Here is a 21,498-nt window from a genome sequence, read left to right as displayed (position 1 = left end):
TTTTGATATAACCAATGGTAAATTATAAATTGTTTGTATTGCAGAGCCACTTCTATTTGAAGCAATATGTTTTTCTCAGTTTAGACTTGAGCAATGATGACAACTGAGTAAAGCATTGAAAAACTAACAAAAATAGACACAAATGATAATATTTGGCAGGTGGAGATGTGAAGGCATTAGAGAGAATGCAGAAAAGATTTATGAGAATATTCCAGGGATGACAAACTTCAGTCATGTAAATAGATTGAAGGAGTTGGGATGTTTTCCTTGGATAAGAGAAGGTTGAGAGGAGATTTGAAAGAGGTATTCAAAATCATGAGGATCTGAACAGAGTAGATAGGGAGAAACTGTTCCCACTGGTGGAAGAATCAAGAACAAGAGAGCACCGATTTAACGCCATTTAAAAGAAACAATGAAGATGTGTAGAGAAACATTTTCACGCAGTAAGTGCGTAAGATCTGGAATGTGCTGAATGATAGTGTGGTGGAGGCAGGTTCAATCTAGGTATTTAAAAGAGAATTGGATTAATATCTGAAAAGGAAGAAGGTGCATGGTTACAGGGAGAGGGCAGTGGAATTGCTCACTCGGAAAGCCTTGATGGGCCGAATGGCCTCCTCTGCTGTAACAATTCTGTGCTTTTGAATGTCATGGGGAGATGATTAGATTCTCTCTTGTTGATCATTGCCTGGCATTTCTGTGGTGCAAATGTTCATTTTAGCCCAAGGCTGAACGCTGTCCAGGTGTTGCTGCATGCGGGCATGGACTGCTTCGGTATCTGAGGAGTTGTGAATGGTACTTGTTATGGCACAGTTGATGGTAAATGCTGAGCTGCTCAAATCCCAAAGGGAAACTTGAAACAACTGCCGCAACTGTTTTGCAATTTGTATAAATTTGAAGATGCATGCCTTGAATTCAGTAGTAATAAGACCACTGAGTCTTATAGGTTTCTTACAAAACCAAATTAAACCTTCATTTATAGAAGAAATGATTTTAAGTACACACATAGATCTACAATTTACTACTATGATAACTTCTAAATCCCCTAGTTAATCTAACTCCCAGTTACACTTTTGTTAAGGCAACAGGAAGACATAGATTTTAAAAGACCCAGGCAAAGAAACACGATACCCTAAACAATCCAATTCTAAGTGAGTTTTCTTAACTTCAGTTCTTTATAAATAGCAGCTTCAGGCTTAGATGCTGGAGGTTTTTCATATTTGTAAGATTTTAAAATGCTTCCCTTACACACAGCCTTCTCTCCTTTATAGATATTTTCCCTTTTGAAGGCAAATTCCCATTGTTTCACTATGTCTCTGGGCTTTATCCCTAATAATAAAAATCTCTCATAGTATCAATTTTACCAGTAATCTTTGGGAAAAATAAACACACTGTTTCTTAACTTCGCCTGGCTAGGTGAAACATTTCTCCCCTCCTTTGAAATCAATCTAGTCTGGTTTATTTAAAAATGTAATTGTTCCCTTTACACCTATGTTTACCTACTTAACCTAGTTTATCTTCTGTTACATCAAAGCCTTCAGACTAGCTGCCTTTAATTCAATTAAGACACACACACACACACACATAGAAACCACTATTACTCTACAATAAATTCCAATAATATTATGAAAATTATTATATCTTCCTGACATCCCCCTCCTTATTAAAAAATGAACTGTCATAATTTAAAAAGATGGCTTAATTTTCTGAACCCACCTTACATTACCTCCTGTACTTGTTACACTAATACATTACCAAATGCACACATTAACATAATATATGCACAAATCCTTGATATCAATAGAAGTCATTCCAGTCCAGTGTCCAGGTTTTTAAATGCCCAATTTTCCCTTTAAGATTCAAACTCTTCACAATGCATCTGCAAGCAGATTTTCTCGCCCCGTCACATGTATAATCTGTAGATTAAATAGCTGCTGTAATAAACTCCACCTGAATAGCCTTGCACTTCTGTCTCAAAATTTGTCCAGAAGTTTTAAAGGATTATGGTCTGTATAAACAGTTGTTTCTGACTAATTGTTTGCAACATAAATCTCAAAATGCTGCAACGCTAACACTAAACCCAATGTCTCCTTTTCGATCGTTGAATATCTTCTCTGTTGTACATTCAACTTCCGTGAAAAATACCCTATTGGTTTTTCAATTCCAGTGTAACCTTCATGTAACAATACGGCCCCAATGCCTATATCACTTGCATCAACGGCCAACTTAAATTGCTTGGCATAATTGGGTACTGCCAAAACTGGCGTCATAGGTAATACAGTTTTCAAACTGTCAAATGCCTTCTGATACTCTTATGTCCATTCAAACTTCTTGTTCTTTTTTAATAGTTCAGTCAATGGAGCAACCACGCTGCTAAAATTTGGTACAAATTTCTGATAAAACCCACTTGTGCCCAGAAATCTCAAAACTTCTCATTTTGTTGTAGGCACGGGGAAATCCATGAAAGCCTTGACTTTCACATCTCTCGGAGCCACCTTACCATGCCCAATGGTATGGCCTTGATACCTAACTTGCACTTTTGCAAATTCACTTTTAGCCAAATTCAAAACCAAACTAGCTTCCTGTAATCGAGTAAATAATTCTTCCAGATGTTGTAAATGCTCCTCTCACGTCTGACTGAAAACTATCAAGTCGTCAATATACACAGCACAATTGCTCAAACCTTCAATTACTTTGAGAGTCTTTGAAATGTTGCAGGTGCATTTTTCATACCAAATGAAATTATTTTAAACTGATGTAGTCCATCTAGTGTCACAAAAGCCGATATCACCTTTGCTCTCTCCAATAATAATACTTGCCAATATTCTTTTAGCAAATCAATCTTTGTGATAAATTTTGATTGTCCCACTTTCTCAACATAATCTTCCAACTGTGGTATAGGATATGAATCCACTTTTGTCACCACATTCACCTTTCGATAGTCCATGCACAGTCTTTGTGTTCTATCCAGTTTCGGTATCAGCACAATAGGCGAACTCCAGTTACTGCAACTAGACTCAATGATATCATTTTGAAGCAGGAATTCAATTTCTTTCTGTACTTGTGATAACTTTGCTGGACTTAATCTATAAGGATGTTACCTTAGCGAAGATTAAACTTTTACACATACATCATGTGTAGCTAAATTTGTCCTTCCCAACTTATTTCCACAAATATCTTTGTGTAGCTTCTCCAAATCACTTTGACACTTGTCTTGATATTACATTTAAATTTTCAAGTACCCCCTCATTATCCAATTTGATTAGAGAAAAATCAATTTCAGAATCCTGCATTTCTACTTCTTTCTCATTATCTACCACCACTAATACTTCCTGTTGGTCCCCTTCCTTGTCAAAGTACTTTTTAAGCATACTTACATGACACGCCCTCTGCTTCTTTCTTCTATCTGGAGTATTTATTAAATATCTACTTCACTCAAGTTTTTTTCATTCCTGTAAGGCCCACTAAACCTTGCCTTTAACAAGTCACCCAGTACTGGTAACATAACTAATACTTTCTCCCCAGCAACAAAACTACTAACTGTAGCTTTCCTGTCTGCCTTCACTTTCATCACTTGCTGTGATATCTTTAAATGTTCCCAAGCCAACTCACATGCTCTGTCCAATCTCTCTCTCAAGTTTGATACATTACCCAGGAGAGTAGTTTCTAAATTTTGACCCACCAATTTCTCATGAATCAATTTCAGTGGTCCCCTTACCTATTGACCATAAACTAGTTCAAAAGGACTAAAACCAGTTGATGCATTAGGAGCATTCCTAATAGCAAATATCAAGAATGGAATTTCCCTTTCCCAATCCTGGGAGGAGTATACACCCTCATCATAGGTTTAGAGTTTGATGACATCTTTCCAAAGCCCCTTGTGATTCAGGATGGCAAGCTGTTGACTTAAATTGTTTTATCCCCAAACTGTTCATTACTTCCTTAAACAGCTGTGACATGAAATTTGAATCCATCTGATTGTATTTCCTTAGGTAAACCATATCTTATTAAAAAATTTAGTTAACTCTGCCACAATCTTCTTTGTTGTTATGCTTCTCAAAGGTATTGCTTCAGGAAACCTGGTAAACACATCCATCATTGTTAGTGATTACTGATTTCCACTTTTAGTTTTAGGGAGGGGGTCCTACACAATCAATCATGACCCTAGAAAAAGGTTCTTCAAGTGCTGGAATTGGAATTAAAGGTACCAGCTTAATCACTGCTTGTGGTTTCCCTATCACCTGACAAGTGTGACATGTTCTACAGAATTTGACTACATCCCTATGCAATCCAGGCCAAAAAAAATGTTTTATTATTTTCGCCTGTGTCAAACTCCTAAATGTCCCCCCATTGGAATTTCATGAGCAATTCTCAGAATCTCATTTCTATATCCAAATGGTATTACAATCTGATGCACCTCCCTCCGGCTTTCATTTGCTGAAGCATCATAAAGCCTCCATTTTCTCATTAAAACATTATCATTAGGTAATAACATTCTGGAATACATTTTGCCTCTCTTTCTGAGTAAACTGTCAGATATAAATGTTTTATTTGCAAATCATTTTTCTGTAACTCCACTAACTGCCTTGAGTTAAACACTTCAGCTGAATTTTCCTCTGTTCTTTCCTCCTGAACAATCTTATCAAACACAGTGTCAGCTAATTGGACTTCCACAGCTTCCCTATGCCTTCCTGTTTCAGCCTGTGATCTCATTATCACACAATCTGGAAACAATCCAGGATGCTTTCTCTGTAACAGTCCAGTTGAAAACATTTCTACAGGCTGCTCAACTACCATAGGCATCACCCATATCTGTGATCCAGCTATATCATTACCCAGAATAAACTGAACCCATGCAATGGGTTATTTTTCCACTACTCCAACAATCACTTCACCTGTTTTCCATTTACTCTTTAAATTTATCTTCCACAGTGGGATAGGTTTAGCATCTCTGTGAACCCCACTTATTATCACCTGTTCCTGCAGTTTTCCCTCTGAACAACAAATGTCACTATCCCACAACATTAAGGATTGACTAGCCCCTGTGTCTCTTAAAATTTTAACATCTTTACCTACTCCACCCTGTACACATGGAAAGACTTTCCCTTCACATGCAAGATCTTTAAACATTTCTGCAACCTGCTCCTCAGAATTCTCTTGGGTTAATTGTGAACACAGTCCCACTTTTTTACCTATCACTGATTCTTCCTGTTTTGCCTGTACACAAACCACTGGCTTTTCCTGTGCCTGAACCTCAGAACCCACAGTACTTTTACTTCCAGAACTTTTTTGTGCCCCTATAATTCCAACAGATTTTCCCTGCAATTTCCAACACACAGATTTCGTGTGTCCAGCTTTATTACAATGAAAACATGTCAATTTTTGAATATCACCTCTACCCTCAGCACCTTCATCTTTATTTTGAGGAAAAACTTCCTGTGAATTTCCACCTACTCCTCTTCCCTGACTACCCAGCTTCCTTTCACCTTCCCACTTTATATCGTTCTCTGATTTAAAAGGGTGACAAAAAAAGGTTTAGCTCTATGACCTAACTCATAATCATCAGCTATCTCTGCTGCTTGTCTTACTGTTTGACCCCTCTGTTCCTCCACATGAGTTCTCACTACCAAAGAAATTGAATCTTTAAATTCTTCCAAAGAATTTAGAGCTACATATGTCATCTCTATTTTTAATGCCCGAATCCACCAGTCAAAGTTACTTTGTTTCACTCTCTCAAACTCAAAATATAAGTTTGCCCAGGCTGTGTTCTCATTCCTAAATTTCTGCCTGTATGCCTCAGGAACCAACTCATATGCACTCAAAATAGCTCTTTTTACCACATCACAGTTCATCGACATTTCTTCTGATAATGAAGCATAAACCTCGTGCTCTACCCACCAACATGGATTGTAACAACAATGTCCCGTCCTCCTGTGGTCATTTCGTCTGTTTAGCCATCTTCTCGAATGAAATAAAGAATGCTGCCACATCTTTCCTCAAACTTTGGAAGAACTTGTACAAATTTAAACATCTCCCCACTTGGTTTTAGGTTAAAGGTTTTTTCATCATCAGAACTTTCCTAAGGATCTTAGATCTCTTTTTTTTAACTTCCAGCCTTTTAAGCTGGTATTCCCTTTCTCATTCCTTCTCTTTTGCCTGGAATTCAAATTCCAGCTTCCTTTCTTTCTCCTGCCTTTCCACTTTCTCCCTTTGAAGTGCTCTTTCTCTTTCTTTTTCCTTTTTTCTTTCTCTGCCCTTTCTTTTTCTGCTGCCTCTAGCTCAAGTTTATTCATTTCCTTTGCTTGTTCAAGTTCAAGCCTCTTCATTTCTGACTGAAGTCTCACTATCTCCAGCTGTGACTTACTAGTGTCAGGAATCACTTCCAACTTCAAATACTGTGCGAAACCTTCAATTATATCTGCTTTCCTTATCCCTGCAGGTAATCCCAATTGTAACTTTTCCACCAATTCCATTAACTTAACTTTAGTTACATCTTGTAAACCAGCCAAAATTATAACTTCAATTCCCAGACAAGTCTTAGCAACTGCCAAAGCCACATTGCAGTCTCACCACTTCACAAAAACCTCACACCAACTCCTGAATTCAAAGTGCTTCTTGTACTCGTAACCTTAAGATTTACCAACTCCAAACCAATGAAGGAATTTCAAATATATCCTGCAAAGAGCCCCCAACTTTGTTATGGCACAGCAGATTGTAAATGCTGAGCTGCTCAAACCCCAAAGGGAAACTTGAAACAACTGCCACAACCGTTTTGCAATTTGTATAAATTTCAAAATGTGTGTCTTGAATTCAGTAGTAATAAGACCACCAAGCCTTATAGGTTTCTTACAAAATTAAATTAAACCTGTATTAATAAAAGAAATAACTTTAAGTACACACACATAGATCTACAATTTACTACTATGATAACTTCTAAATCCCCTAGTTAATCTAACTCCCAGATACACTTTCGTTAATGCATCTGTAAGACAGATTTTAAAAGGCCCAGGCAAAGAAACATGATACCCTGAACAATCTAATTCAAAGTGAGTTTTCTTAACTTCAGTTCTTTGTAGACAGCAACTTGAGGCTTAGATGCTGGAGGTTTTCCACACTTGTTAGATCTTAGAATGCCTCCCTTACACACAGCCTTCTCTCCTTTATACACATTTTCCCCTTTGAATGCAAATTCCCATTGTTTCACTATGTCTTTGGACTTTATCTCTCTAATAATAAAAATCTCTCATGGTACCAATTTTACCAGTAATCTTTGGCAAAAATAAACACACTGTTTCTTAACTTCGCCTGGCTAGGTGAAACATTTCAACCAACCTAGTCTGGTTTATTTAAAAATGCAAATGTTCCTTTTACACCTACGTTTACCTACTTAACATTTCAAACCTAGCTTACCTTTTGTTACATCAAAACCTTCAGACCAGCTGCCTTTAATTCAATTAACACACACACACACACACACAGATATAGACACAGATCCCACTATTACTCTACAATAAATTTCAATAACATTATGGAAATTATTATATCTTCCTGATATACTGAACATGGAGGAATCATCATCAAATATCTCTGAAGAAGGGTCACACGGACTCGAAACGTTAATGTTGTTAAACTCACTCCACAGATGCTGTCAGACCTGCTGAGTTTTTCCAGCATTTTCTGTTTTTGTTTCAGATTTCCACTTGCTTTTATCCCCACTTCTGACCTTGTGTTGAAAGGTAGACCTTTGATGAAGCAGCTGAAGATGGTTGGGCCTGGGACACTACCCTGAGGAGCTCCTGCGGTGATGTCCTGGGGCTGAGATGTCTCCAACAACACAATCATTTTCCTCTGTGCTTGGTGGACCAGTGAAGAGTTTTCCCCCTGATTCCCATTGACTTCAATTCTGATAGGGCTCCTTGATGTCACAAGATGTCAAATGCAGTCATACTCATCGCACCTGGAATTCAGCTCTTTTGTCATTGTTTGGACCAAGTCTGTCATAAGCCATGTGGCCTTGGTGGAACCAAACGGAACAAGTTATTGCTGAGTAAGTGCTGCTTGACACCTTCCATCACTTCGATGATGGAGAGTAAACTGAAGGGTTGGTAATTGACTGGATTGGATTTGTCCTCGTCCTCATTTCTGTGGGCAGAAGATACCTGAGCAATTTTTCATATTGCCAGTATTTCAGCTTTTTTGCCAGTATCTGCTTTTTTTGCATTTTTGTATATATTTTTATTTTAGTTTTATGTTGTCTCATCTCTTTAGTCATCAATGGCTGTTTTTTGGCAAGTGGAGCGCTTGCTCCTTAGGGGTGTAAACTGGTTTTGTACATATTGAATTAGTTTTGATCTCCTCTCACTGATATTCTGTCATTTTACCCATTAACAGATTTGCCCAATTCATTGTGGATAGTTTTTGTCTTATTGCATTAGCCTTACTGAAATCTGGAATCTTTGTAGCTGTTTTGTGTTTCTCCCTTACAAACACTACATTGAATTTAATTATATTTTGAACATGCACCTTTAAGCTGTGAACTAAATCTGGCTCAATCCTAAATCTAATATGGAATGCTTTCTTGGCTCGAGAACATATTGTTGGCTCAAGAACATATTGTTGCAGAAAACTAACCCAGACAAACTCAAGAATTTCATTATCTTTCTGACGTGCTAGTCTACTTACCCCAATCTATATGAAAGTCAAAATTTCCTATTAAAGTCACTCTGCCTTTGCTACATCCATGACTGTGTCTGTCACTTCATGACTGCTACCAAGGAGCTGATCCACAACTCCAGTTTCAAGTCCTTTACTATTTCATAATTCTACCCATAAATTGTCCATTGCCTGCTTACCTTTCGTTATACCCTCTCTTGTCATTAAAGTGATTTAATCCTTCATCACTAATACTCCTTCCCTCTACAATGTTTCCTATCATTCCTATAGACCTATGAACCTGGTTCCCCATCCTAACTGTCTTGCAGCCATGTCACAGTCATGGCTACCATTTCATACTCTCCAAGTTGTATTTGTGACTGAAATGTATTCCATTTTTTCTTATACTCATGTATTTGTATAAAGAACACTTATTTGGGCCACAGACCCCTACCCTGTCCTTCTGCTCTAATCTTTTACTGACATGTTTTTTAAAAATTTCTCTCTCCTGGTATAATTACATTCTTAGTTTTCCGTTTACTTGCAGTGCCTAAAGCACAATTTCTGACTGTTACTCTACTTTCTTCTCGTTTATTTGCTTTGGAACAATTAGTTATTCTACTTTTTCCACCTGAGTTTACTCTTCCCAATTTAGTGGTTTAAAGTCCTTGTGACTACCATATTTATCCTTTCCACTTGGACTCTGGTTCAAACCCGATTTAGGTGATGAAGTTTCTTCCTGTTTCTTCCAAGTACTGGTGCCAGTGTCCCATGAAATGGAACCCCTCTTCCCCACACCACTTCTTTACTCACCTGTATACCCCAATCATCTGTTTATTTCTACACTAATTTGCATGTATCGTAAGTAATAATCCAGAAATTATTGAGGTCATGGAATTATAGAAATTTACAGCACTGAAGTAGGCTATTTGGCTCATTGTGTCCATGCAGGCTGATGAGTAGCCATCCAGTCTAATTCCCTTTCCAGCTCTTGGTCCATAGCCTTGTCGGTCATGTAGGCCATTTCAAGTGTATGTTCAAGTAATTTTTAAATGTTATGAGGGTTTCTGCTTTCACCATCCTTTCAGGCATTGAGTTCCAGATCTCCACCAGTCTCTGGGTGAAAAGGATTTGCCCTCGAATTCCCTCTAAATCTCGACCTCTTCCCCTGAATATATCCTCTCTGGTTATGGGCTTCTCAACTAAGAGGAATAAGGTTCTCTTTCCTCTCTGTCTAGATCCCTCATAATTTTATATACTTCAATTAAGTCTGCCCTCAGCCTTCTCTTTTCCAAAGCAAACAACCCTAGCCAATCCAATTTTTCCTCTTAAATAAAACTGTCCAGTTAAGGCAACATCATCATAAATCTCCTAGGTATTGTCTCTCATGCAAATCATACCTTTCCTATCGTGCAGTGATGAGACTGCATGCAGTACTCCAGCTGTGCCCTAACTAGTGTTTTATACAGTCCAGTATAAGCTCCCAGCTCTTGTCTTTATTAGCTGAGGCATATAATACAAGTATCCTGTATGATTTCTTGACTACCTTATCTACCTGTTGTGGACAAACAGTCCAAGGTCCCTCTGTTCCTCTTCACGTCTCAGTATTCTACCTGTTATTGTGTATTCTCTTGCCTTGTCAGCCTTCCCTAAATGCATTACCTTACATTTCTCTGCATTGAACTCCATTTGCCACTGTTCTGCCCACCTGACCAATCCACTGATATTTTCCTGCAGTCTACAGCTTTCTTCTTCATTGGGCAGAATTTTGACTTTGGTGGGCGGGCGGGCCCCACCGGCTCAGCGGCGGGCGGGCAGCTGACCCCTGCCGCCGAAACGGGGCCTGCCGCTTTTTTAAGTGGGCGGGCCAATTAAGGCTCGCCCAGCGAGCTGCCTGACGGGAAGCGCTATGCCAACTGTCAAAGTGCACTCTTTCACGGGTGTGCGCAAATCAGCGCACATCTCCCTGAGACTAAGTGCTGTCTCAGGGAGATTACTGACAGTCTAAAAAACTTTAAAAATAGAAAAATAAAAAAATTATTAACATGTCCCCCTCATGTGACAATGTTACACGAGATGGGACATGTTAATAAGAAGCACAGAAACTTTATTAAAGTTTTTAAAAATGGACATGAAACCTCATCCCGCCAGTGGATGAGGTTTCATGTTTTATCAGAAGCCCGCTGGGGCTCCTGGCCTGCCCGCCAACCTTAAGGTTGGACGGGCAGGGTCTTTAATTATCTTAATTATCCTGTCAATGGCCTCAATTGGCCATTGACAGGTTGGTGGGCAGACAGCTGATTTCGCTGTCCGCCCGCCTTCCTAAAGATTTAAGTGTACCAGGATGACGTCGAGGGTTCCGCCCGACATCATCCCGTGTCATTTTTGCGTCAGCAAGAGGGCCCTGTCCCCAACTCGCCGATGGGAAAATTCTGGCCATTATTAACAATATGGCCAAATTTTGTATCGTCTTCAAACTTCATAATCATACCCCCTACATTCGAGTCCAAATCATGGAACCACAAAAAGCATCTAGTACTGAGCCCTGCAGAGCCCCACTGGAAACAGCCTTCCAATCACAAAAACAGCTATCGACCTTGCTCTTTGCTTCCTGTCTCTGAGCCAATTTTGGATCCAATTTGCCGATTTACCTCGGATCCCAAGGACTTTTACTTTCATGACCATGTGGGACCTTATCAAAAGCTTAACTAAAATCAGTGTGGACTACATCAAGTGCATTACCATCATCAACCCTCATATTTTTTCCAATAATTTTCCCACCACCGATGTTAGGCCGACTGGCCTGTAATTACTCAGCCTATCCCTTTCTCCCTTTTTAGAAAATGATACTGTGTTATCTGTCCTCCAATCCTCTACCACCACAACTGGTAGCCAGAAAGAATTGGAAAACATGGTCAGAGCCTCGATTTATTCTCTTGCTTTCCTTAGCAACTTAGGATACATTTCAACTGAACCTGGGAATATACCCACTTTCAAAGATGTTAAACCACTTAATATATCCTCCTTCACTATGTTAATTTTATTTAATATTTTACAGTCCTCCTCCCTGACAGCAATGTTTATATCATCCTTCTCTTTTGTAAAACCAGACAGAAAGTATTCATTAAGAACCAGACCAGCGTCATCCATCTTCACACACAGGTTACCTAATAGGGTCTACTATTTCCTTAGTTATCTTCTTGCTCTTTATGTATTTATAAAAATCTTTGGTTTTTCCTTGATTTTACTTGCCAATATTTTCTCATGTCCTCTCTTTGCTTTATAGTTTCTTTTTTAATTTCACCCCCATACTCCTTTAGGTGTTCTACAGTATTGAGTCCTTGGTATATGTCATAAGCTTCCCATTTTTTCTGTATCCTTTAAGCCCCTTGAAATCCAGAAGGCTCTGGATTAGTTCATCTTTTTAAGAGAACATACATGCTCTGAATGCTCACTGTCTCTTCACTGAATGCCTCCCACTGATCTCGCACTCAAACAGCTATTTCCAGCCCACGTTAGCTAAATTACATCTCAGCTGAGTAAAATTAGCTTTTCTCTAATTAAAAACTTTTATTCCTGGTCCATCTTTGTCCTTTTTATATATCTGTCCTAAATCTAACTGAATTATGGTGCTCCCCAGCCTCCCCCTGCTTAGCTTCATTCCCTAAAACTAAGCCCAGAACAGCCGTTTGTTGTTGGGCTTGCTACGTACTGGCTAAAAATGTTCTCCTGCATGCATATTAAGAATTCTGTTCCTTTTGTGTCTTTCACACTAATTCTCACCCATTTAATATCTGAGTAATTGAAATCCCCCCTATATCCGACCTACTGTTTTTGTACTTCCAAGAGATTTATCTACACATTTGCTCTTCTACCTCCCTCTGACTGTTTGAGGTCTTTAGTACATTCCCAGTAGGTGATTGCCCTTTTTTGTTTTTCAGTTCAACCCATACGCTTCCTTTGATGATCTTTCTACCATACCATCCCTCCTCACAGCCAAAAATGTTTCTTTAATCAATATTGTGACCCCTCCTTTTTTATCCCCATCTCTGTCTTGTCTCAAAATCCTGTGACCAGGAATACTGAGCAGCCATTCCTGCTCTTTTTTCAGCCATATCTCAGTAATAGCTATGATATCATATGTCAATGTGTTATGTGTCAATCTGTACATTCAGCTCCATCTGCTTTATTCCTTAGATGTCTTTCATTTTTGAATATACCATTCAACGCTGCCAAACTCCATTTTTGTCTATTTTCTAGCCTTCATTTCTTCTGCCTCTCTAACATGCTTACTAATTTCCTGCCTTCCATTTCCAATTATTCTTCTCCCCTTTCTGAACCTACTCTCAGGTGCCCATGCCTCTGCCAAGTTACTTTAAGCCCTCCCCAACAGCACCAGCAAAACCCCCTGCAAAGATTTTGTTTTCGTCCATCTTGTACAGGTCCCATTTCAGGACTAAAGACCTCCCCCTTGCACCATCTGTCCAGCCACATACTCATCAGCTCTATCTTCCTATTTCTGTGCTCACTAGCATGTGATAATGGGAGTAACTTAAGGTCCTGCTGTTCAATCTCTCGTCTAACTCCCTCATCCCTCTTTCTGCCTATGTGATTGGTGCCAATGTGGACCACAACTTCTGGCTGTTCACCCCAGTCCCTCAGGATGTCCTGCAGCCATCCAGTGACATCCTTAATCCTGGCACTAGGGAGGCAACATACCTTCCTGGAGTGACGTCTGCTGCTACAGAAGCGCCTGTCCATTCCCTCCACTATGAAATCCCCTCCCAATATTGCTTTTCCATTCTTCTTTCCTTCCACACCCTCACCCCACCACCCTTGGTGCATTGAGCTTGAGTCTTCCTGCAGTCCCCAGAGGAACCATCTCTCACCATCTGGTTGGAGAGTGAGATGAACTCATTGGATCCCTGCACTGCTTGTCTGGTCCTCATTCTATTTTTGGTCGTGTGACTCACATCTGGAGTCAACTCCGATATATGTCAGAATGTCTCCAACTCACACTCCAGCTCCATGACTTTGAGCCAGAGAGATTTAAGACTGTGACATCTGCTGCAGATGTATTTGCTCAGGACAGTCTCATTGTCCACAAACTTCCACATATTGCAGTCTGTCCAGGCACACACCCTGCTCTGCCATATCTTAGTTTAGATTAGTTATATCTACATTTTAGTTTAAGTTTTTTTTTCCTTCACACCAACTTACACCAAGCACTAAAATACTGAACAAAAATTTTAAATACTTATTGCTTCAAGCTTACACAAACAACTACAAGTATTGGAGGCAAAATCAGCAGCTCCTTCAATCTCTCACTCTCTCCAAATTCTCAACTTTTGCACTCTATTTACGATGCACTGCTTTTACAAACTGCACCAACAGATGCACCTTTTGGAGCCAAATTATAAACGCTCAATTTCCTGCATACAGTAATTAGCACCTATTCAGGCAGGCAAGAGGTGTCAGCTGTGGCTCAGTTCATAGCACCCTCGCCTTTGAATCAGAGGGTTGTGGGTTCATGTCCCACTCCCGGAAAACCAAGAACTGTGATTGTACTCGAAAGAAGTTGCAATCTGTGACTGTTGGTAACTCGAAAGAATTGAGGCGTCAGCTGTGGCTCAATTCATAGCACCCTCGCCTTTGTATCAGAGGGTTGTGGGTTCATGTCCCACTCCTGGAAAACCAAGAACTGTGATTGTACTCGAAAGAAGTTGCAATCTGTGACTGTTGGTAACTCGAAAGAGTTTTCAGGCAGGCAATCACTTAAAGCTGATTGACAGCTAACTGCCACTGCCAGGCAGTTTCTGTTAATTAGCTTGCAGTTTCTCTTGCACTTATGGAGAATGGGAGATGAGAGCCCATCCAATAAAGAGTTAGAACAGTCAACTGGAAGTAAAAATGGCATGGATGAGAGTTTCCGCAACCAATAAGCTGAGGCGGGGTGGAGTTGGGTGATGGCTTAAGTGGATAGAAACAGTCTTGGTGGTGGAGCGGATATGTGGTTGGGAACTCTTCTCAATCAAATATGACACTAAGATTGCTAACAGTCTTGTTGCACTTCAGGGTGGTTGCCAGGGAGAGAGATGGAGTGGGTGGTTAGGGAACAGAGTTTGTAGTGAGAACCGAAGATGGGATGTTACTATAGGTCATTTGTGACTTTGATAAGCGCCGTTTTGGTACTGTGGCATGGACAGATTGGCTGCTTAGATATTTGTTTTTGACCATTTTTGGTTTCATTTCTAGGAACAGGTGAGTAACACTCATAAGGCAATGGAGGAGGATATTTTAGAGTTTAGACAGTCATATCATTGGTTGAACACAGATTAAGAATAACGAAGAGGAATAGTTTACTACGGTCACATAGGATGCCATTTGTGACTTTGATAAGGACTGTTTCAGTACAGAGGCAGGCTTGGAAACCTGATTGGAAAGATTCAAATATGGAATTTTGGGAAAGATGGACACTGATTTGGGAGGTGACAGCATGTCATGGGCTTTGGTTAGGATAGGGAGGTCAGTGGTTTGAAAGAACAGGGTGATCAAAGGTGTGTTTTATTGAGAAGATGTATGATGATGGCAGATTTAAAGGGAATGGAGCAGTTATTCCGGAGAGAGAACTGTTACCAATAACACCTAGTGAGTGGAAGAGGAGAAAGAAGGTAAGTGGCAGAGGCAGCTGAATAGATGGTCTCAATCCAGGTGACAAAGAAGTTCATGAGTTCTTAACGCTTGTTGTTGGAGGTGATGGTAGAGAAGGCAAGGGAGAAGGGCTCAAGAAGATGATTTGTAGTGGAGAAGAGAAGCCGGGGGTTATCTTAACATTCCACAATTATCCAGAATTGTGAGCAGTTTTGGCAGGAGAGCAAGACCCAAAAGTGCTTAATGTGGTCTAATCAGATATGGTGGTAAATGGCTAAACCAGTTGTCTGCCATAAACATTCAAATCTGTGATCTTGTACTTAAGGGAACAAAGAGGGCCATATGCAGAGAATGGCCAGGGTGAGGGAGAGTAATGATTTTTCTGAGGACAAGGCCATCAAGGTAGGAATAAGAGTGTGATCAAGCAGATCAGTGGCTGCAGAAATATGGTGAATAGAGGGCCAAAGGATAGACAGTTGGACATTTGAAAGTGCAGATGTAAGTGGCTTGGGACAGAGATTTTCCAAAGGCACATGCCGAAGGAAGAAGGATTGGGAGGAGGATGTATGATACAAGAAAACGATCAGAAATAGCCTTATCTGTGATTGACATGATGGGAGAAATGAGGTCACATGAGTCAGCAAGGTCAAGGGGATGGCTGTGATTATGGAATGGGAAGTTTATATGGATGGAGTGATTAAGGGCAGTCAACTCAGGAGAGCATGAAAATTTGAAATGGAAGTTGAAAATGATGAGTATTAGAAGTTAACCTGGTGTGAGGCTAAGGGAATGAAGCCATCTTGGTGAGAAATTTGGCATGGTACTTAAGTGGGAGGTAGAAAACGAGCAGTTTGAACACAAGACAAGAAGGATCAAACAGTGAGCTGTTCAAAGGAGGCGACGGTGCCAGAGGAAAGGTGGACAGACAAAGATGTGATTTGGTGATGAGATCCACATTGCCATCGCGGTAGTTTGGGCAAGGCAAGTCATTGAAGCTATAGCTAAACACAGAAGCTTTATTTATGATGAGTAATTGAAATCGAACCTGGGTCCCCACTGCATTACCGTGGGTCTCTGGATTAATAGGGGGTGGGGGGAGTGGAGGGGGGGTGGGGATGGAGCAGGGGTGGGTGGGGAACTTCGTACATGCGTGTGGGTGCATGCTGGAAAAGTTCCCTGAGACACAGCTGCCTCAGGGAGATGAGTTCTGAAAAACAAAAATAAAGAATTTTTAAATGTTAAAAAAAATGTCCCCGCTCATGTGACTCTGACATGTTATGAACGGGATGTAAAATTTTTTATTTTATTTTTATTCGCTGTTGGAAACCTCATCCCACCTGTGGATGAGGTTTCCTAAAAAGTGCAAAGGCCTTCTAATTGTTAGAAGTTAATTAATACTTTAATGGCCTTAATAGGCCTTCTAATTGTCAGTGGGCATGCTGCCGATTCCCGCGCGTGCCCACAAGTGAACTATTGCATGACTGCACATTGACATCGGGACACTTGCCCGACGTCATCGCGTGTCATTTCACGCTCGAGCGGATAGGGTGCATGCCTGCCCGCTGAGGTGAAAATTCTGCTCATGATAACAGTCTCACCCATGACACTGTCTTTGCTGGCCTTCATTGGCTCCTGCACCCCATCACCTCCAGTATAACATTCTCATTCTCATTTAATATATTTTATAGCCCTGTCCATTCTCCATCCATACAACTATCCCTTCCAGAACAGTTAATTTCTCCAACAATGAACTCGTGCATTAACCTCAGCCTTTCCTTTGCTCCACCATAGGCATCTGTCCCTTTGGCGGCATAGGCTTCATCTCTGGGATTCCATCCCAAAACTCACCTCCTTTAAGAACCTCCTGGAAACTCATCTCTTTCATCATGCATTTGGTTACCCTTATTAATAACTCCTTTAGCTTGGCAACCTTTTTTGTCTGCATCTGCCTAGGGTTTTTTAAAGGTATTACTTAAATTCCAGTTGTTGCAGTTTTGTGCTATGCATCCAGTGCCAGTAGAAGCATTACACATAACAGAGAAAGAATTTAATCAAAGTTTTCAAAGGTGAAAGTTTAATGTTCCAGCCTACTGTATCCTATGAATCATATTAATTATTTCAGTCCGTTTGACTCAGATATACATTTTATACCATATCCATAAATATAATAGTTTACAGTGCCATCTAATACTCTTCAATGTATTATTATTGCCTTATAACATATTCTTATCTACATTTGATATTAATCATGTTGTCAAGAATCTTGCTTCAAAAATTGGTCACTCCATTGTTTGTTTTAACTTTTCAGTTCTCCCTAGTCTGTACAGCTCAGTATTACATTTTTTTAAAAATTGAAAATGTTGGAAATACTCAATAGGTCAGGCACAATTTGTGGAGACAGAAACCTCAGATCAGCTGCTGCCTGACTTTGAGTATTTCCAGCACTTTCTGTTTTCATTTTAGATTGCTAGCATCTGAAGTATTTTGCTTTTCAGTAGGACAATACATGGTGTAGTTATCAACCGAACCAGTGAACACTTGTAAGAATTCAATTGCAAGGCTGCCACATTTTTCTGCTCTCCAACCAAGGTAACTGAGGGAATTAAAGGCAGGCAAATCCGATGGATGTTTTAGTAACACATTGAAAACTTCAAGCAGCATTTGAAATCCTTGTAATTTGCCTCTGCCTGTTTATTGCCTCACTTTTAAAAAAAAAAATCAATAGACCCCCATCCACAAGCAAGTGGAGAGGGAAACCTCTGCAAGAAGAGTTGTGCAATCTTCCACTGAGAGGTGTGAGTGTAGGTGTGGGTGACCCTTCGCTTTGCCTCTTTGCAGAGAAAGGTGAGTCTGTTCTATGCGACAACCACAGACAGTTGCAGCAGCTGCAAGCATTTGTAGTCTGTTCATTATAATGTTATAAAAAAATTGAATATTTGTTCTGGCAGTATTTTTTTAAAAAACATTTTCTTCTTTTTAAGTGAATACAACCATTCAAAATGAGCCGGCTGTATAAAACAATAGAGCCCAGTGTCATCGAAGATGAAATGCTTGAAGAGGCAGTAAAGAAACAGGGACCATCAGGAAGGGCTGGACAAATAGCCCAGTTGGAAGGAATTGAATTCAAAGATGTACATAATCTTCAACTTGATTACCGAAGTATGTTTTAGATCTGCGCCAGTGACTGTCTTTCATGATCTTGATAAACACAATCTTGATAGCTTGTGGCTTAATTACTGCAGATATATTGATAAACAATCTGCAGTTGATTGTCAGAGAATGCACCCTTGCATATATTATAGATGCATAATTTATTTATATATTATATATATATATGTATATGATGAAAAACAATGTATTGCTCTGCACTTAAGCCCACTTTGATCTGAATGGCCCATCCTTATTATTGTGATTGTTAATAATAACTTATATTTATAAAGTAGATTTAATGTAAATTTAAAAATCCCAAAGTGTTGCACAGAGAGGGGGCAAGAGGGAGAAGGAACAGAGTCTGAACCATAGTCAGAGAATTAGAGGTGGTGATTGAAAGCTTGATTTAAGAAATGGGTTTTTAAGAAGGCTTTAAAAGAAAGAGGTGGAGAAGTTTGGGGAGGGTGTCTCTGGTAGTAGGGCCAACATAGCTGAAAGCAATGAGGAGAAGGCAGGCCAGTGTCAAATTAAGGACTTGAGACGTGGGAGGGAATTTAAGGCTGGAGGGGTTTGCAAAGTTATAATGGATTGAGAAAACTGGAAATAAGTTTAGAACAAGTGGATATTTGAAATAAAAATAGTAATCTAGAGATGCACATTAGGGTAAGGCAGTTTTGCCCTCAAGAGAAAACATTTGCATAGATGTTCATTTTTTTACTGTGACTTTCATTGTTTCAAAATCTCTGATCTCACCGGCATAGATATACTAAAGATTGACAATTTGTGGCAGTTCAAAACACTGACCAAACTCCAGTTAGACAATAACGTCATTGAAAAAATTGAGGGACTGAACACGCTGACCAACCTGGTGTGGCTAGGTAAGTGCTGAAGAAATCAGTATATAACACATCTTAGCTTTGTTTTAATCCGGCTACGTTTTAGCTATTTAAAAAAAAATTCAGCCAGGGACATGACAGATCAGTCGTGATCTAATTGAACAGCAGAACAGGCTCGTGGCACTGAATGGCCTACTATCTGTTCTTATGAGTCAGGAGCACCACAATCCGTTCCACTGATGTGTTCCTGCTGGAAAGTGTGTATGTGTGTCAGTCGAGTGAAAACTGATTTGTATCCTCCAGAGTGGGAAAGCCAAACAATGCACACTATTTAGGTTCATGCAAAAAGATCACTTGGGTAAGAAGGACATCCAGTCCCATTTAAAGCAAACCACAGAATAATGCTTTCTGAGAGAAAAGAAGGAAAATTTGGAAGGAAAAACATTTTTAAAAATGGTCCTGTATTAGTATGATTATAGGGTGTTTTTTTGCTTTCTGATTGGTACAAGAGCAAGCAGGTTGCAAAATCAAAGATGGAAAGGAATCCTGTTGGTTAACAATATGCAGATTAGTAACTGTCTAAACCCACACGTAATGAATAACTGGATGAAGTACTGGAAAGCTGACAGTGCCTCTGGAACTGTACCCAAAGGAGAGGAAAGGGGATCATTGGGGAAAAAAAACAAATGCCAGTTTGTTTTTCTTCTTTTAGATTTGTCCTTTAATAATATTGAGATGATTGAAGGCTTGGATGAACTGGTTAAACTGGAAGACCTCAGTCTGTACAGTAACAGAATTGCCAATATTGAAAACATGGACTCGTTAGTAAACCTGCAAATCTTCTCTATTGGAAAAAATCATATCAGTAAACTGGAAAATGTAAGCAATTTGATTTAAATGGGGATCATCATTCACTTCCACTACCCCCAATATTCTTCTTTATTGTCAATGTTTTCTTTTTTTTAATTTTAGTGCTTAATATATCTGTGCAGTTATCTAGATTACAATAATTCTGTTCTTGCAGATTATCTACCTAAGGAGATTTAAGAGGCTGCGCACAGTGAATCTGGCTGGCAATCCTATCTGTGAGGATGAACGATATAGCATGTACATTCCTGCCTACCTGCCTAACCTGCTGTACCTGGACTTCAGATTAATAGATAAGACCACAGTAAGTATTTAATAGTAATGAATCAGAGGTGTAATTGATATCGTATTGATATGCTTCTTGTCTACAGTTAAGGACTTGTTTGACTGAACATTATGTTCATTTGGCACCAAACTTTGTAAGATTGGAGAATTATTCAAACAAAATGAACTGTAACTAAATATCCCCAATGTTTTATTCAATGCAGTGTTATGGAAGAGTGTCCAGTCTATACCTCCCCATATGAATTCCAATCTTTTTGTACCACTAAGGTAGACAAAATATCTGAAGCCCTCTAGTTTTGAAAATTTCCATTGCAACCATTTAATAAATATTTTAAAGAACCAATGGTCTTATATCCCAAGTATTACTAATTTGTGTTACTTGGGTTCCTTTCTGTTGTGAGCATGTTGTAGGATGTTGGTTACAGTTTGGTAGGTCTGAAGAAATCTTTGTAGTCGTACACAGATTAACTGTAACTTTATTGACTCTTACTGTATATTTGTAAATAGTTCTAATGGGTACAAGCTAGGAGCTGTCTCCACGCTGCTGGTACACGGCTCTGTCTGACACCACACTGACCCTTAGGTGCGGGTCATGTGTTCTCTTACATCATTGTGTGTTCTCTTACATCACTCTGTGGGCCATACTATACTCGATCCCACATTAACCCTATATGTGCCAGACCCTTATACTACACCACCCCCCCCCCCCCCCACCCCACCCAAAACAAGTTTTTATTCAATGTATTTTAAGTGCTTATAGTTTGCCTTATGCCTTACATTGTTGTTACTATCATACATTTATATTGTCATTGCTACATTATCATTACCCCATCTCCGCTCTTCAAGTCCTTGAATTCAAAGATTCAGGCAGTCTGGAGGCCTTATACCCCTTCCATATCTCATTTGCACTACTGTCAGAGGGGTGATAGGCACTGTTGTGGCTGGTTCTTTCTGTAGCTTTGGAGGTTGTTCTGGCATCTGGGTATGTTTTCATTCTTTTCTTCCATTCTTTTGCGTTGAACCGCACTTGGTCAGTTTGGCTGTTGCACTAGTCGGTGGT

General features: G+C 39.6%; 1 protein-coding gene across 1 annotated transcript in view; it reads left to right on the top strand.

Annotated features, from left to right (window-relative positions):
* Positions 1-21,498, top strand: part of drc3 (dynein regulatory complex subunit 3) — a 63,028-nt gene that overhangs the window by 2,622 nt on the left and 38,908 nt on the right. The window contains exons 2-5 of the mRNA XM_078558532.1: positions 18,282-18,459; positions 19,212-19,328; positions 19,999-20,165; positions 20,311-20,457. Coding sequence (XP_078414658.1) covers positions 18,300-18,459; positions 19,212-19,328; positions 19,999-20,165; positions 20,311-20,457 — 591 coding nt within the window. The 5' untranslated portion in view covers positions 18,282-18,299. The remainder of the gene's footprint in view (positions 1-18,281; positions 18,460-19,211; positions 19,329-19,998; positions 20,166-20,310; positions 20,458-21,498) is intronic.

Source organism: Cetorhinus maximus, chromosome 15 (genome assembly GCF_964194155.1).
Source record: "Cetorhinus maximus chromosome 15, sCetMax3.hap1.1, whole genome shotgun sequence".
Taxonomy (NCBI): Eukaryota; Metazoa; Chordata; class Chondrichthyes; order Lamniformes; family Cetorhinidae; genus Cetorhinus; species Cetorhinus maximus.
This window is presented reverse-complemented; position numbering and strand designations above follow the sequence as displayed.